The following is an 18,999-nucleotide window of genomic DNA, read 5'->3' as shown; positions in this document are numbered from 1 at the left end:
GGAGGGAAAAAAAAGGGAGAGAATTGAATAACAGCAGGGGAGGTAGAGAGGGAAGATGGGAGGGGAGGGGAGGGGAGGGGAGGGGGGATAGTAGGGGATAGGAAAGGTAGCAGAATACAACAGTCACTAATATGGCATTATGTAAAAATGTGAATATGTAACAGATGTGATTCTGCAATCTGTATTTGGGGTGAAAATGGGAGTTCAAAACACAATTTGAGTCAAATGTATGAAAGATGAGCTATGTAATGCTTTAAATAATCAATTAAAAAAAAAGAATTGAAGTATTCTAAACTATTAGACTTTTGTACTTAATGCTCAAATTCCACACAACACTTCCCAAAAGATTTCAGTAAGCTTACTTCTGCATTGGGTGTACAAGAACGCCTGATGAATCGAGCCTCATTCCCAAAAGTTCTTGCGTCAACACACATTTCTAGCCCATGAAATTTTGAGTAGAATAAAACAAAAGGGTATGGTCTACAAAGAAAGAAAATTTGTAAGGAATTAACATTTTTGTATATAACAATCTGAAGTTGCTACTCAGAGAAGAATGGATTTTTAGACAATAAGTATTATATTTTTATTTTAGTATTGAGGATAGAATCCAGGGATGCTCCATACTGAGTGACATCCCCAGCCCTTTTTGAGACAGGGTCTTGCTAAATTACTTAAGGCCTTGCTAAATTGCTGAGATTGGCCTTGATCTTGTGATCCTCCTGCCTCAGTCTTACAAGTCTCTGGGATTACAGGTGTGTGCCAAGGTACCTAGCTTAGTGAAAATTTTAAATAATTAGTCTTGACTACAGAACTTCCCTCCCCTTGTTACTTTATACTAATGAGATTTTCACCTGTCCCTATAACCTTACCTAAGTCAAAAGGCAATTAATTTGAGGTAGAAATTATTTACAAAGATAGAGTGACCACTGCCTTTACAGAAAGATTCTAATTCCATGCTTTTGTGGGGTTGGTACTGGTGACTGAACCCAGGGCCTTGAACACTCTACTACTGAGCCCCATCCTCACCTCCTAATTCCATGCTTTTAAAGTCCATATTTAAGTCCATATTTCTTGGTATATTTAAAACTATTCGAATTTCAGATAAAATCTGATATAATAGGGAAAGATTCTTAGGCTTCTTTTAAAACTCAAGTTCCAAACAAAAAATGAAGATTGTAAGACATGTATTGGCAATGTTATCCCCCTAAAGATAGGAACATACTTCTAAACTTCAAGGAAACGATGACTATTAAAAGATATTAATTCCACAAGAATCCCAAATGACATAAGAGGCCTCCAAAACCATTCCAATGCCACCAAAGCTAAAGTGGTGGCAAAAATATAGGAATCAAATCTAACACTGTCTAAAAAAAGGGGAAGGAGATTTGCCTGTGGTCACCATGGTATTTTCAGGTGCTAGTAATTATGTTACAAGGAATTAGCACAGGTCTACTATAGAAAGGATTCCTGGTACTATCAGGTAATCGATCCAAACTATTTTGGTCTTATCTTTTTAAAAAAAATATTTGTAGTTGTACATGAACACAATACCCTTTTTATTCATTTATTTTTATGTGGTGCTGAGGATAGAATCCAGCCCCTCTCATGCTAGGCAAGCACTCGACCACAGAGCTACAATCCCAGCCCCTTGATTTTTCTTTCAAGTGAACTATTTTAAAATTTTCAACAAGGCAAAGATTGGTAAGAAACTGAGAAACATCTTTGTGTTTTTCTTTGGTGAATGTTATCACAGTTCAAAAGTTATATTAGTCACACTAGTCAACCACACTACACTTTAATACTGAAATGATCATGTCAGGAAACAAAAAGTACATATAATCAGAGCATCTAAATATCCATAAATACAATATTTAACTACAAAAAAAGGAACAGGTGAGGAAAAAATAAAGATACCTTTTAAAGAAATATCCATTTGCTTCAAACTGTTCTCTCAACATAAACTTCCCTCTGTATTCAATGATAAGTGCATCAGGAGGCAAATCTTTGGCAGATTTCAGAATTTTTTTATTCTTTTGTATATGGCTCTAAAATCAGAGTATATGTTGACATGAATTACACTTGGTTGCTTTCAGTCTAACTGAAGATATATAGCATAAAAAGGGTTTTTATAATTTTTTGACAATATATTTACCTCTACAGGAGGTTTGAAGAGTAAATTGTTGGTGTTCAATTCTGATTTATTCATGTCTTTTTTATCATTTCCACTGCCTAATCTAAGAGCTATTCTTTGTGCCTCCCTCTGGACACCCTCACTATATTGGTTATTGTTTGCCTCTTCATATCGATCCATCCATGCTTTGATTTTTGTCTCCCATCCAAAATTTGAACCATCAGATGAAGGATCAATTTCTGGAGCTGAACCCTAAAATCACAGCAAAGTAAGTATTACTGTTTGAACTTAAGTAGTTACATACACAAACATACACAGAATTAATGGCAATATACATTAAAAATTAATATAAACTGGACTGGAAAATGTTTAGCTTTCTAAGTTGATCCAAGCAAAAAGACCAGAAATTATCCTACCACATTTGAACTTTATATATCTTGAACTTTATAAAGTTTACTACAGAATTATTTATTTGAATTGTAATGACTTTCAAACATGATCTTCAAGTTAAAATATATTTTCTAATATTCACAAAGAATTTGAAAAATTTTTGCATTCCTAACTCATCTCTTTATGTACTAAAGGAAAGTATTTCAGTAAAATAAAAAATGTTCCTTCCTCATGAAGCCTAGTACTGAGGTAATAAGATTTGCCAGTAACTAATCAAAAAACTTTTCAGATCTCTTTATTCTGTCAGAGAAAATTCCTAAAGTTCAAGTTAATAGAATAAAATATAAATCTTCAACTTTATCATATAAAGAATATTTTATGAAATGTGGGACTTGCATATGCTGAATGACACCATGTTGTAATATTCTTGAGATAAAAATTATAGTTTCATGATGTGTTTTCTAGAAACGTGACATAACGAATAATTATTATGCTTTATACCATGGAACAAAAAATATACTATAACAAACTCCCCACATCCTACTTAATGTTCAACTACTTAAGACACTTGTTATCCTGGGGCTGGGGTTGTGGCTCAGCGGTAGAGCACTCGTCTCGCATGCATGGGACTCTGTGTTCAATCCTCAGCACCACATAAAAATAAATAAGTGAAATAAAGGTATTGTGACCAACTACAACTAAAAAATAAATATTTTTTTAAAAAAGAAACTTGTTATCCTTTACTACCTAACCCAGAAAGCTTTAATAACACTATATAGTTACCTCTGTGACCTAACAAAAATCTAGATATCAGAAGCCAAAAGAAGAGAGTTTTGCTCTCAACAAGGGGACTGTGTTCTAATTAATTTAAGGTACATGTGACTAGTTTGTATTTACATAGTGAGACTCATGCTTTTATGGTACAGCTGACTTGTCTACCTTAAGAATCAAACTATGCAAAAGTAAAATCTCAATTTCCCAAATGTAATTCTGTATTCATGTGTATAGAAAACGAATATAAAGTACTATGGGAGACATAAAATGCAGTGATAAATAAAATTCTAATTACTCCAATTTTACTATTAGAAATTATGAATATACACTTGGAGGGGGTACTGAGGATCAAAACCACTAAGCTGCATCCTCAGTCTTTCTTCTTCTTATTTTGAAACAGGGTCTTACTAAGCTACCACAGTTGGCCTCCAATTTGCAATTCTCCTGCCTCAGCTTCCAGAGTTGCTGAAATTATAGGCTTGTACCACCCTACCCTGCCACCACCCCCTTTGATTCATGTTTCCATAGTATTAATAAACAACAACAGTGATTTATTAATTCAATTAGAATTCTAAGGTCCCACTTCTTGTAAGATAAGCGATGAAATGGTGCACAATGAAGAGAGCAAAAAGACAAGCAGCCACTTAAATAAACTCCTTAAATGTAATGTATTTACCTTAACTCTTGATGACTTTCTAGATCCTTCACGAAAGGCCTAAAATAAGCATGGAATTCTGGGTTAGTTGTTTTAAAAGCTGGATATAATTAAGAATCAACTGGTTCACTGAAGTATTATAGTTAAGGGAAAAAAACTGATAACCAGTAAAACTTGGAGAATTTGAAATAAATAAATGTACTAGAATGTTATTCTATCACAAATATAATGCAGAGTATTTAGAATATAAAAGTATGTATATATGATGATCAGATAAAACTTTCCAAATATTCTATGTTCTCAATATTATAACCATAACTCTTGCATAGTATGGTAACCACAGACTCAATTATTTAATGTACATTTCAAAAAGCTTGAAGAAGAGGTTTTGAAAGTTTTCACCACAAAGAAATGACAAATGTTGATTTAAACTTTACCATTACATGGTATACCATGAATATGTACGACTCTTATGTTTTTGTGTGGAAACTAAAAACTCAAAAAAAAATATGCTGGGTGCAGTAGCACATACTTGTAATTTCTAATTAAAAATAAATATTACAGGGGTTGGGGTTGTGGTTCAATGGTAGAGCACATGCCTCTTACGTGTGGGACCCTGGGTTCGATCCTCAGCACCACATAAAAATAAATAAAGATATTGTGCCCATGTATAACTAAAAAAATTTTTTTAATAAATAAATAAATATTACAGGGCTGGGGTTGTGGCTCAGTGGCAGAGTGCCTTCCTAGCATGTGTGAGGCACTTGGTTTGATTCTCAGCACCGAGTATCAATAAATAAAATAAAGGTCCAATGGCAACTATAAATACATAAATAAGTATTACAATTGTAAAGAAATTTTTGTGAAAAAATTGGTAAGATATTAGAAATGCTGTAATAATTTGGTTAAAATGATGAGATGTTTGGGAGGGAAATGTTATAATTTTAATTCTCTAAGGCAACTAGCTAGCAAGAAATATTTGAACCCTTAATTCGGCTTAAATAATAAGCTCTGTGGTAAACAGAAGTGCATTTATTCAATAAATATTTACTGAGGCCACACTAATTGCAAGATCTTGAGTTACTTAAGACTTAATTACTATCTTGTTAATTCTTCATCCCAAAGTGTAAAGTCTATCTAGAGAGACTAACAAAAATATACCTAGAGATAGCTAGATAAATCTAAACATAAATTTAAGTGTTAAATCTGTACGTAGGCAATATATTAGAAAAGAGCAACCTTGAAAAAGTTAGGTGGACTTTGAGAATGCATATATCCAGACAGATGAACAAATGAAAGAAATACAATCCTGGGAGTACAAAAAAACTAAGAATGCATGAAATAGGAAGAAATTGCCAAGTTCAAGGAAAAATTAATATACTATCACTCTTACCTATTGAAAAGTAGTGTGATAAAGGATTGGCTAAAATAATATCAAAGCAGGTCATGGAAGGCTTATTGAAAAAGACTTTATGATTCTGACTTAAATACTATATTTGCTCTTTACTATTAATGAAAATCCTTATTTCTGAGCATAGAAAGGATACAAAAGTGATATTTATAGGGAATCTGATATCCAAGTGCATAATGGATTGAAGGGGTAAAGATAAAAAAATTTTTAAAAATAAAAAGATAAAAAATTTAAAAAGATAATTATTGTACTACTATGAGATAATAGTAGCTTAGACTGGGTTTGTAGAAGTGAAAAGAGGAAAAAATACACCAAAGAGACATTTATACAGCTTTTGAAGATAAATCTGTATATCAAGACTAAAGGTGACTTAAAAGATTTTAGAGCTTGTGTATTTCGCTGTGCTGATACCAAAAAAAAAAAAAAAATGTAAACAAGGAGTAAGGAAGAGTCAACTTTGGTGTACAGAGGAAACAGTGAAAGAAAATGGTATAGGTTGAGTATCCCTTACTCAAAGTACTTAAGACCAGAAGATTTTCAGACTGGAATTTTGAAAAACATTTGCATTTATGTAATCTGAAAATTAGGCATCCCTAACCTGAAAATCTAAAACCTGAAATTTTTAAGTTCCATTTCAGATTTTGTAGCATTTCAAATTTCTAGATTTGGGATGCTCAATCTATAAGAGAAGTAAAAGCAGTGAATTGCTAAAATACCAAAAATATCTTACTAGGATTTTGTGAATATAAAATAAATCTGTCCAGAATATTTTTTGCTAAATCTATTCTTACTTTGAACAATTTGCCTTCAGAGTATGCTGAATGTAAAGCAAAATTATATCCTTTGCTATATACTTTATATTACATACTGCCCCCAAACTATAATTAAATCTTAGCAGAATAATAAACTAGTTAACTTTAGTGGCCAGTTCCTGGATTCTTTTTTTTTTTTAACACCCTGTTACTAACTTAAATGCCAGAGAAAAATCTCTTCCCTTTTAAATATACCACAATGTTTTAAAAGTAAATGAGACATAATCAAGACTCAGAGTTTACTTTTTTCAAATACCCAAGGCATTCCAGCCAGAGAAAATACAGAATCTATGCTGTATTAAACCAAAGATGTAGAACAGAAACATAAGAAATTTCCAAGTTAACTTTTATAAAATAAACAAAAAAGAAATCATAAGATTTGAAAGTAGTAGACAAAAAGGTGTGTTAACATCTTAACGTCTAGTGAATTGCTAAATGTTTAAAGATTGAAGTGGAATAGAAATTTTGCAAAGTGTTTGAAATTGTCACTCTAATGAGTAGTGATAAAGTACTGACCCTAAAATGCTAATTGCTAATAGGACTCTAAACTACAAAAACACCTAACAATCTCTCTTTGTATAAATTACAATCTAAGAGATGAGGAACATCGTAATGAAATAAGGGAAAATGTGGTTAAGTTCAAGAATAAAAGGTCCAAGTGCCATGACAGAATGCAAAGAAAGATTATATTTGATAGTAGAAGAGCAAATTTCATGGAAATAATAGTACTTGAGATGGGCCTTACTATATATAGTAGAATAAAAAGATCAAGATGGAGAGAAGAATATTCCAAATGGTGAAGCATGTTCAGCAAGTGTGGGTAGAATGTGCCAAAAATGAATTGTCCAGACTGGATAAAATATAAAAGAATAACAGAAAATGAGGGAGATATGTACATGAAAACTGCTAAGATAATCAAGCTGATTTTAAACAGGGAGAGGAAATTTGAAAATGAAAAATGTATTTAAAAGTACATGCTGCCTATTAAATAAGTGTATCATAAAATATTACTTAAGGAAACAAAAACCTTTATTTTGAAGTCCTGATTTCATAAAATTTCACTCTGTAACAAGATAGTCATTAGGAAAAATATTTTTTACAGTGTATGACAAAAACCTTTACTAGCAATTACAGTCACATATTGCTTAATGACAGGGATACATTCTGAGAAACGCATCACTGAGCTATTTTGTCCTTATTGCAAACACCACACAGTATACTTGCACAAACCTACAAAGAAGAGCAGAGCAGAGCCTACTTATTGATCATAGACTGCAATGTGTACAGCATGTTACTGTAGGCAACTGCAATATAATGAAGTATTTTTGTATTTAAACATAGAAAACATACAATGAAAATACTAGATGATGGAAGTTTTCCCTTTATAATCTTTTGGGATCATAATCATATATGTGATCTGTCACTAATAAAATTTTATTAACAAATTTAACGAAAACTTAGCTAATAGATACTCTTTTGCCTTCAGATCTTAGAATATTAAGTGGAAAAAAAACCTAAGTGGTAAGAAATTCAAACAGGAAGCCTTATTAAAATAATCAGATAGTATTCAAATAGAGAAGAGTAGGTATAAACAACCATCACATGCTTCCTTAACAGTTACAAGTTATTACAAATTTAAGACTGTAATTTGTTTTCTAAAATAGCAATCTTGTATTTTATGCTCAGACTTTATCAGAGTGACAATTTCAAGCAGTTTGCAAAATTTCTATTCCACTTCAATCTTCAAAACACACTAAATATATTAAATGTTTGTTTAGATTTTGCTATATCTGTTTAGCTATAATTCATTACTCTCCCTTTACTATAAAACTCATTCCCCTATATACTATTTTATCTACTCATTTTAAAAAGAAGCAAACGTACTTTTTTACATTTTGAAATGTTTTGTTCTTTCTCCCCACTTTTTTTCCTTCTTTTATCATTGACCTTGGAAACTCTTGAAGCAGTTAAAGTAATTGAAGTTGGAGTATGTTGAAATGCAGTGTATAATTCCACAGGAACTTCATCACCACTCTCAGTTGCACTGGTATCACCATCTTCAAATGCAAAATGAAATTATTGGACATTTAATACTTCTATTTCAAAGAGTAAAACATCATTCCACATGACACAGTATTATCTCTGTTTTTCTAAAGAATAAACATACTTTTTAATTTCTTTATTCACCTCACTCATAAGAAGATGGTACATTTAAATACAAACTACAAATGTCATTTCTTACACATTAACCTACAAAGGATCCAAAAGTCTGACAACAAAACTCTGGTTGTGTGAATGAGGAAAGAAACAGGCAATACCATACATTAGCAGTGGCAATTCAAAATTCCCTATGGAGAGGAATTTAGCCACACCTTGAAAAACTAAATACACTTATTCTTTGATCAGGACTTCTATTTCTAGGGATCTAGCCAAAAAAAGGGGGGTTTAAAAACAAAAATAATGAAAAAGAACCAAAATGTCCATCAAGGAGGAACTGCAAAATAAACTGTGAATATTCAAAACCAGTTGTACTGGTTTTAACCCAAACATATTTTAAACCAAAATGAAAGCATGGCAAATCTTATATAGAATTTAGGAAATTGTCTTTAAAAATGAAGGAGGGGCTGGGGATATAGCTTATTTGGTAGAATGCTTGTCTTGCATGCACAAAGCCCTGGGTTCAATTCCCCACAACACACACACACACACACACACACACACACACGCACATGCACACGCGCACACACACACACACACACACATGCGCACATGCGCGTGCGCAAAGAGATTCTATCTCACATGATAAACTAATGGATCGCCATCTCTCTGAAGAACAAATATGTTTCCTTAAATCAATATACAAAATCTATGAGCCATAAAAAGAATATTTAAAATCTATACCTGAGGTTGTAAATAATATATACAACCAAAATTCATCAATAGGGTATTTATATCTAACTAAAACCATACAAGTCATTTATTTTCTCTATCACACTAAAATTTTTTACGCACCTGACATATTTTCCCTTTTCCGGCGTTGTAGTAGCACCGCCCTCTCTTTATCCAAATTCCTACATTAAAATTTTAACATAATTATTGATCAGATTTTCATAAACCTACATATGCAGAATTTTTTAAATGTTTTTAGTAAAAGATCAACAATAAAAATACATGCAACTTCTCTTGCCTTTCAGTTTAGATATGATCTAATATTAAAGCAGTAGAGGCCAATTAACTGACTATTTCATTCTATTTAGAAAATACTATTTTACCTAAGAAAGGAGCACAATTTATTTCAAATTCAATATTCAGTGCAATAAAAAAAAAACTGAAAAAACACCCATAATGTTAACAATGTAATTAAAATCACAAATTAAACTTCTTAAGTTATGATACTGAATTAGTATCTACTGCATATTACCATATGCCTTAAATTATCTGCACTCTTGAAATAACAAACACTAAACGTTTTACAAAACACGTCATAAACTTTAAACAGCTTCTGTCCTTGACCTATATCATCCATGGAAATTAGTATTTTTCCCCAACTTTTTCACTGTATATACTTATTAGTGTAGAGACCAAATAATACAAGATTATTTTAAATGAAAGAATAAGGGCTGTGGACTGAAATGTCTATAACTCAGTAACAGACTTGCCTTTATGTCTACCAGGACACATAATTATTAGCATTACACATAACAATTCTACTTATCATAGAATGATAAGCAGATCTCTTTCAACTGCTTATCAGTTGCCCTCTTATTAGTCAGTTTTTAACCTACTCTTACTGAATTCATCAACAGACACTTATTCCATCAAAAGCTAGTAACTATCATAAAATAAAACAAAAACATAGAAAAGTCTCACTCACAATGAGAGAAATACAGCTATACTGAGATTACAATTTCTCAACTGTGAAAAAATCCAAGTCTGTCAAATACTCTATTGTAGACTTGAGAAAACAGGCATTACTGAGGGAATTCAAAACTGCATAGCTCTCACCAGAGGGGAATTTGGCAACAGCTGGCAAAATTTTATATACATTTACTCTTTTAAAAGTACAATCCCACTTTGATTTGCAATAACAAAAGCCTGAAAATAAATGTCTTCCCAGAAGGAGCTGGTTGAATAAATCATAGTACTTAAGTCTGTCCAGAAGCTAGGTAGTAGTATAGAAAAATACACTATATGAAGTGATCTTTTAGCACATTTTTTTGGTACTGGGGATTGAACCCAGAGGTGCTTAACCACTGAGCAACATCCCCAGCCCTTCAGCATATTTTTTTTAAGAGGAAAAAAAAAAAAAAAGAAATGTAAGGACTTTGTGTAATATGCTTCTGTTTATGTAAGGGGGAAAAATGCAAATATATAGGTACATATCTACATGTAAGAAAACAAGTAATGGGGGCTGGGGATGTGGCTCAAGTGGTAGCGCGCTCGCCTGGCATGTGTGCGGCCCGGGTTCGATCCTCAGCACCACATACAAAGATGTTGTGTCTGCCAAAAACTAAAAAAAATAAATATTAAAAAATTCTCTCTCTCTCTAAAAAAAAAAAAAAAAAAAGAAAAAAAAAAAGAAAACAAGTAATGGAGGAAAAAATCAATTTTTAAAAATAGTTACTTCTGGTGTAGAAGGAGCAAGGATAGAAATTAGACTTACTGGAATATATCTTGTTTTATATATTTGACTTTAGAATGATAGAAGCACATCTTACATAATTATAAAGTATATAATTATAAGAGTAAATAAAAATTTAAAAACAAGTTTAAAAAAATAACTGGATTACTCATACATTTCTGGTAAGACGTAAAATTAGATAGCCATTATGAAAAACAGTGTGACAAGTTCTTATAAAACTAAACATGTAAACTATTGTGTATGTGTAAACAAACAACTGTGTACACACATACACACACACCCCACATACATCCCACACACTAAAAAGGAATGAAACAGTAACACATGTAACAAATTGGATAGCTCTTCAGGGAATTCGGCTGAATGAAAAAGCCAATTCTAAGAGGTCACAAACTATATTATTTCATTTTTGGAACGTTCTTAAAATGACAAAAATTATAGAAATGGAGGTTATATATTATTATAGATTAGTGTGTGCAAAGGTCAGAGTTGGGACGGGTGGAGTAGAAATGGTTATAAAGCAGCATAAGGGAACCTTGAAGTGATGGAAATGCTCTGTACTTGACTCCATGACTGTATCAATGTCAAAATACTAATTATAATTTTCAATTAACAGTTTCACAAGATATTACCAATAGGGAAACTATGTAAGTAAACACAAGATTTCTGCATTATTTTCCAACTATATGTGATATCACCAATAACTGAAAACTAAACAGAAAAATAGAACTAATAATCTAAACTTAAGTATGCATAAATTGGGTTGTAATAACACACTGAAATTCTTTCAAAGGATTTTAAATACAATAAATGGACCCTACCTTCTTTAAGAACTATGCCCTATGAGGAAAAAAGTTTTATGTAATCTCACTAATGGTGCTAGTGTTGGTATTACTTTTGAGATTGTTCTATTCTTTTGTAGGACATTAAACAATTAAGTAATCATGTGATATTCTAATTATATTATTCCTGTGTTGTTGAAAACTATGATAAAAGGACATATGTCTAAACAATATAAAACATTAAATAAAAAATTGTATTCCTAAATTTAAACTGTAATTTTAACTATAAACTCTTGTATTTTATCTTTAAAGTAAAAATAACAGGCAAAACATAATTGTTGATAATTACTGAAGCAAGGTGGGGGAAATGAGCTCATTATACTACTTAAGTTTTATATAGGTCTAAATATCCATAAAATAAGAAATAAATGGGGTTAAGAAGAAAACCATATACTACAAACAGGAGTCATAACAGACCTATTAAATTCTGTATGTAATCAAGGAAGTGGTATTTCAGTGACTCTTGTATTTCAGTGAAAAAAGAAACCAACACGATAAAGTAAAATCCCTATAGAGTAAACTATACATCATATAGTAAATGACAAGATTCTTCCTCATTTTAGAGATTTGGGGATATAAAAATAATAATAAACAGAAAAAATGAAAATGTTCTCAAAAATCAGTAAAATACAATTATTAATTCTTTAATGTAGAATTCATAAATAAATTTGTTATTTTGCTCAGTGAAATTACTGGTAATCTTACCATGTATGTGCAACTTACCTAGGCTGACAACGTTCACATAGATAGGTATCAGGAATATGCTGTCTATCAATCCCCATGCAATCAATATGTTGCCAAACACTTAAAAAAAGGAAAACATATAAAATGTTAAAACCATCCTTAAATTAAGATTTTATATTCTATTTAAACCACCACTTAAGCAGGCCTACTTTGAGTATAGCATTCTAAAAGGTGCTAGGAGGAATTCACAGAAGTGTATCCTCACAGAAAATTTTGAGATGCAAAACAAGAGGGCAAAATAGGATATAAAAAATAAATTTCTAAAGCAAATACAATTTTAAAATGCTAAAAGTAAAGATTATGTATGTTATTAGAAATTACAATATGGAGATGTCCACACTAATTGAAGTTCATGGGGAAAGCACTATAGAGGATAATGGGTGTGAAAATAATCTCATTTTGGCAAATAGGAAGAAAAGGTGTCATTGTTGTATTTATCAATAAACAGATACAAGGAGAAGGTGGCCAGATGGTAGCCAATATAAATGAAGAGAATTATCATTTTGTGAAATCAGAGGAGGGGTTAAAAGTGAATTAATGAAGTACAGTCAGATTATATAGGACTTGGAATACTGGGATGTATGCAATTTTCTTCTGTCAACATTTAACAATTTCAGTGGCATATAGTATTAGTACAAAGTAGCTAAGAAAATGGAAGTAAAAAGACAAACTAGAGGCTTTCCCAACATTTCAGATTTAAGCTTTAAAAGGACAGAATTAGAATAATGACAAAGAAAAAGAAATCAAAGAACCCAAGAGGCATTCATTGGGGAGAGAAATTAAACCTAATTATTTTCAATGATGTATGGACCAGCCTGCAGCAAACTTCTCAATTTGTTATTATTATTTTATTGCCAAATTTTCAATTATCTGAAATAATGTGTATGTTTGTTTGCAAAAATAGTCTTAGCTATTCTTTACATAATAATTAACCACTTCTAATATAAAAGTAATAAACTAACTGCTTATTTTGTTGTTCTTAACTAAGAATCTTAAGACAAGAACTAGTAGATTTTGGAGGTATGTAATAGAATATATGTTTATAAAAGAAGTAAAAAAGAAACACAGGGCAAGACAGGTATAGTGCTGTACACCTGTAATCCCAGCAACCAGGAGGCTAAGGCAGGAAGATTACAAATTCCAGGCTAGCCTCAGCAATTTAGCAAAAACTTCAGCAACTTAATGAGACCCTGTCTCAAAAAATAAAAAGGGCTGGGAATGTAGCTTCATAGCAAAGCACCGTTGGGTTCAATCCACTGTACCCAAAGAAAGAAAAAGGAAAACAAAAGCAGTCAAATGATAATGAAGGTTAGAAAAATAGATTACATTAAATTTGAGGGTTAAATAATGATGCTATCCAGACAACAGAAGAAACAAAGACAGAAAATGAATAAATGAACAGAGTTCTAGATGTCAGGGTTGAAAGCAATGATAATGGGTAGCAGGAATATTGAAAAAATATAAAGAGGCAACATAAAAAAAGAATAAAGGGAAAAGATATAAAAAGATTAAGCCTTGGGATAGGGTTGTAGCTCAGTGGTAGAGAGCTCTTGCCTAGCATGTGTGAGGCACTGTGTTTGATCCTTAGCACCATATGAAAATAAAACAAAATAAAGATATTGTGTCTATCTACAACTAAAAAAAATTAAATAAAAAAGATTTGGGGTATAATCTGTAGGACATCAAAAAAGAAAAAAAAGAGTGAGAGAGATATTAAGATGTATGGTACATTACAGATTGAGCAATAAAGAGCAAAGAGAGAGAAGAAAAATAGAGAGCTGTCACTGAGAAGCAAATACCTTGAATAATCCAAACACTATAAAGTGGTCCTTCAAGAACATGTAGATGAGGCTGGGGTTGTGGCTCAATGGTAGAGCACTTGCCTAGCACATGTGAGGCACTGAGTTCAATCCCCAGCACCACATAAAAAGCTAAAGGTATTGTGTCCATCTACAACTAAAAATATTTTAAGAAAAGAATGTGTAGATGGATATAAAAAAAATTCTAAGAACAATTTCACCACTCTCTAATAGACATAACTGCATATCATACATAGATCACTGTAACTGGATCAAAAGAAAAACACTGCTGAGATTATACATTAATATAAAAACAATGCCACATGGTGGTACGTAATTTATCACAGTGGGTCAGTTAAGAGAAAACTTGTATGACTGGCTACAATAAGAATTGACAATAATATAAGAAAAACAATATGTCATTTTTTATATTTTCAATTTACCTCCTGAATAAATTTACCACATTTTTATTACTAAAAAGTATTCATATTACAACCTTTCAGAAATACAATACCAATTTCACATTCTACATATTAATTTACCATTTGGGGACAAAAATAAATTGAGCTTTTTAAAATATTACCTTTAACTGCAAGTTTATATTAATAATATGCAACTCTGAATCACTTAACTTACTGGGTGGGAACATTTTATAAATAATGCAGACTAATTTGTATTAGGGTCTAGGATGCATCTTTTAATGGGTATTACATTCAAATATGGATATAAGCCATGCTACTTCAAATCAAGTAAGCCATAAGGAGCAAACTCAGGAAATCCTATAAAGCTACCAAACTTTCTTGCCTTCTATTGCCTAAATTCTCTCTACTCCCCACCCTAAGTAGGGGATGGACTCAATAACTTTTAAGGCTGAAATCCTACTGTTCCCTCTCCATCCTCCCAAAGTCCCTCCCACAAAAAATAAATAAATAAATAACCCAAGTGAAACAAAACCCCACTTTCTGTCCCAATCACACCTTCTCTAGGGGAGGAGGCCTTTCTTGGTGGTTGAATCAGGGTTGGGGGAGGGGAGACTGTGGTTCTGGTACAAGAAGACTCCAGAGTGCTGCAAGGTTCAAGTCAAAAGGAGGTGAGAGAGTCAGGTCAAATAAACATCAATCAAAATGTTTAATTCCCCCAAAATGGAAAATCACAGTTGACTACACAGCACAAATAATTGCAAAGGAAACTCAAAGGACATAATTTCCCTCTCTGTCTTATCTACTCCTCTAAGTACTTATATTGCTACTGAACTAAGTGAAAAGAGATGATCCTATATAAATATAATTCAGAACTGATTATCTATTACTCAATTTACAATAGGGATTTCTCATAGATTGGGAGACAGCTTTTGTTGACATGAGCTTTTTCTAAAAACAAAATGAACTGCATCAATAATAGAAGTCCAACTTTAAAAAATGTAATCATAAATTCCTTCAAAAGTGGCTCTAGTCATCTCTTCCAAATTGGCAAAGGTTAGGAGCATTCAAAAAATAATAATGTTGTGAAATACTTTACCTGCATTTGTCACAACAGATCATGTATCCATCATCATGTGTAAAACCACATATGCACCTGGTTACATCAGTACCATAACTTCCATCCTCAGATGTGCTGATTGTAGTAGCACTGGAAGTTTCATCAAAATTAGGAGTGGTAAATATGCCTACTTCATTTTTGCTAATAAGAACTGATGGAGGAGGGGAAGCTGGAGGTGTTGGAGGAGGACGAGCACCATAATTATGGTCCTGGATAATGGAACACAAAAATAAAATGATATTATTTAATTTCAACAATATGCCCTAAGAAATTTAAACAAAATTTAACCCTTAATTTTATAACTCAAAAGAGATGTGAAACTGGCTCAACTCTTCCTGAATACCATTAAAAAAAAATAACTTGATTAAGCAATATATTAAAACAATGGTAAGTGAATATAGCTATCTACAAGGTTGGGGAGATCATCTTCACATCAATGTCACCCTGACCCCCAAATCAAAAGACATCATAATAGTCCTCTGGTCACACAGCTTTACCTTCAAGATGAAAGCAGGTGCAGGACATGAGAATAAAGGTGAAAAAAAATTAAAATTTCCAAGAATACAGAAACTAAGAATAATAGAAACAACAACAGAAGATATACTATCTCTAATTATATAACATAGGGTTTTTAAAAATTTGGTAATCTTTACTTTGGTTCAAGTAATAAAATTTCTCACAATTGTACCTTCATAATACCACAAATACTTCCAGTTCTGAAACTAGATCTAATCTCTGGCTCTTATTAGGTATGCAATACTGAATAAATTAACTTAGAGAAGGTTTCACTTTCTCAGATAAAAAATAGGGATGCAAACCAGATATCAAGAGGTTCTTTCTGAGGATTAAATGAGACACTGTATATACAAATGCTTAGCATAAAGCCTGGCACATAACAAGTGCTCAACAAATGAAAACTACATTTCATAAACATGTAAATTACTATATAATTTAGAATTAACAGCAAATAACACAATGTAACCTGACTCATGGGAAAGAAATGTAACATAAAGTACTATTAGCATAATTGCAAAATAATAATATTAAAATCTTTAGGAAGATTCCTCTTATAAAACTACATAGTATATATCTATATTCTTTAGATTATATGAAACAAATGTGCATTTAAAATATTCCATTTTAAGGGGCTGAGGATGTGGCTCAAGCAGTAGCGAGCCCCTGGCATGCGCAGGGCACTGGGTTCAATCCTCAACATCACATAAAAATAAAAAATAAAGACATTGTGTCCACCTAAAACTAAAAAAATAAATATTAAAAAAATAAATAAAATATTCCATTTTAAGCATAAGACCAGACCATTTTGTTTCAACCTCTAAATTTTAGAAATTCTTCCAGAGAAATGTTTGACACTTACCGCATAGGGCAAACCAATGTAACTGTGTGAATGATGTGAGCTGCTGGTATATAACTGGTGGGGATAACTGTTGGATTTCTCAACTACCACAGGGCTAGCTTCTACGGATTCTGGTCTGGGGGGAAAAAAAAAGTTTCATTAATGAGAATCCCATTCTTTTTCCCCCTTCTTTGAATTAATTTTATATGACAAATACTACTTAAACATTGGCAATACAAATAAAATGTCTATAAAGTAAGTAGATATCTTGTGGATAAGATACATCGTATGTATATTCCGTGTCATAGCAGAACTTTTATTTAAGTAAAATAAATTTCCTACTTCAAGTTCAAATATGCTTTTCCTATCATTAAAAAAGTTTACTACAGTCAGGCATAATGGCACATGCCTCTAATCACAGCTACTCAGGAGGATTACAAATTCAAAGCCAGCCTCAGCAACTCAGGAAACCCTATCTCAAAATTTTGGCCAGGCAGGCCTGGTTTCTCACATCCGTAATCTCAGCGACTCAGGAAGCTGAGGCAGGAGGATTGAAGTTCAAGGCCAGCCTCAGCTACTTAATGAGGCCAAAGGAAGATAGAAAGATAGTAATTTCTATAAAAAGAGCTGGGGATGTGAGTTAGTGGTAAAGCACTCCTGAGTTACATTACATCCCTGGTACCAAAAGAGAAATAAATTTTTAAAAATTGGAAAAATAAAGGTGGATGGGTGTAGGGCTGGCTCAGTGGTAAGCACACTTGAATTTAACCCCCAGCATCCTCCCCACCAAAAAAAATTACTAAAAACCAAATATTATTATTACTATATCCACTGGCAGTTAGGTGTAGTGGTACACACCTATATCCCAGCTATTCAGGCGTCTGAGGCAAACAGATCTCAAGTTCAAGGCCAGCTTGGGTGACTTACTGACTTCTCTCAAAATAAAAAATAAAAAGGGCTGGGGATATAGCTGAGTGGTAAAGTGACCCTGGGTAGCAAAACACATACACATAGAGTGACAGTGGGAACAACTAAGCATATGGGTGGAGAGGAGTGGTGGGAATAATTTAAGCATTACTAAGCACATGTTAAATCTATACAGACCTTGACCTGAATGTGAAGTAAGTGTTTCAATATGCTAAAAACTATGTATATTTTCAGTGTACTGAGACATAACTGAGAACATCAGGCCATATTAGGAAGTTAGGAAACCTCACAATGAACCAGGATTTATAGAAGAAAAAACATGAGCAGCAGCCTGCATCAGATGATCTGTAGTTTTAGCCTGGTAACAGTTTAGTGATAGTGACTTATCAACTAATGATAAAACTGGGAATAACAACTCCCAACTGTTGTTTACTTGTAAGGTCCCTGCCTTAGTATTTTACATACATCCCTTTCCTGTCTTCATTACTCATGCAAAATCTCCTAAGCCCTTCTTTGGCTAATTTTTGCTGATGAATGTGGGAGTTAATCTATGTCTTAAATTAATCTCTCCTCATATATACAAACTGTTTATGTGCCCATATTTTATAATACTATATCTGCTATAAACTGTTTCTGTGTCCATATTTTATAATACTTTGTCTACTACTTGACATGATTTTTTTCATGACAATCCTTATACTACTACTTATTCACAACTGTTCCTTAGAATTCAGTACTATTTGCACTATTTATAGTAACTTAATGGTCACAAGATCAACAGCATAAAAAAGAATATGTATAATCGACTGTTTAATATACTGTTCCTGTTTTAAAAAGTTTCGCTTTTGATCTAAGTAGCTGCTGTTGTGAGACCCAATGTGCCAGAAAGAGGCACAAACTGAGGTTATTCAATGGTACAGAAGATTACAAAAAGAAGAGTCTCCAATATTTTCTGAATACTTTTTTAGACTAATTCTAC

General features: G+C 32.4%; 1 protein-coding gene across 6 annotated transcripts in view; it reads right to left on the bottom strand.

Moving 5' to 3' along the window:
* KMT2E (lysine methyltransferase 2E (inactive)) overlaps positions 1 to 18,999 on the bottom strand; it is a 92,509-nt gene that overhangs the window by 23,851 nt on the left and 49,659 nt on the right. For all 6 annotated transcript variants that reach the window (XM_081286023.1, XM_081286024.1, XM_081286025.1 and 3 more), the window contains 9 exons: positions 17,115 to 17,229; positions 15,719 to 15,948; positions 12,381 to 12,461; positions 9,186 to 9,244; positions 8,058 to 8,230; positions 3,972 to 4,010; positions 2,153 to 2,383; positions 1,915 to 2,045; positions 363 to 480 (listed from right to left, as the gene is read on the bottom strand). In XM_081286023.1, coding sequence (XP_081142149.1) covers positions 363 to 480; positions 1,915 to 2,045; positions 2,153 to 2,383; positions 3,972 to 4,010; positions 8,058 to 8,230; positions 9,186 to 9,244; positions 12,381 to 12,461; positions 15,719 to 15,948; positions 17,115 to 17,229 — 1,177 coding nt within the window. The remainder of the gene's footprint in view (positions 1 to 362; positions 481 to 1,914; positions 2,046 to 2,152; positions 2,384 to 3,971; positions 4,011 to 8,057; positions 8,231 to 9,185; positions 9,245 to 12,380; positions 12,462 to 15,718; positions 15,949 to 17,114; positions 17,230 to 18,999) is intronic.

The sequence above is a fragment of the Spermophilus citellus genome, assembly GCF_964194105.1.
Source record: "Spermophilus citellus genome assembly, chromosome: 3".
In the NCBI taxonomy this organism is placed as follows: Eukaryota; Metazoa; Chordata; class Mammalia; order Rodentia; family Sciuridae; genus Spermophilus; species Spermophilus citellus.
The sequence above is the reverse complement of the archived record's forward strand: the minus strand, read 5'-3'. Positions and strand labels throughout refer to the sequence as shown.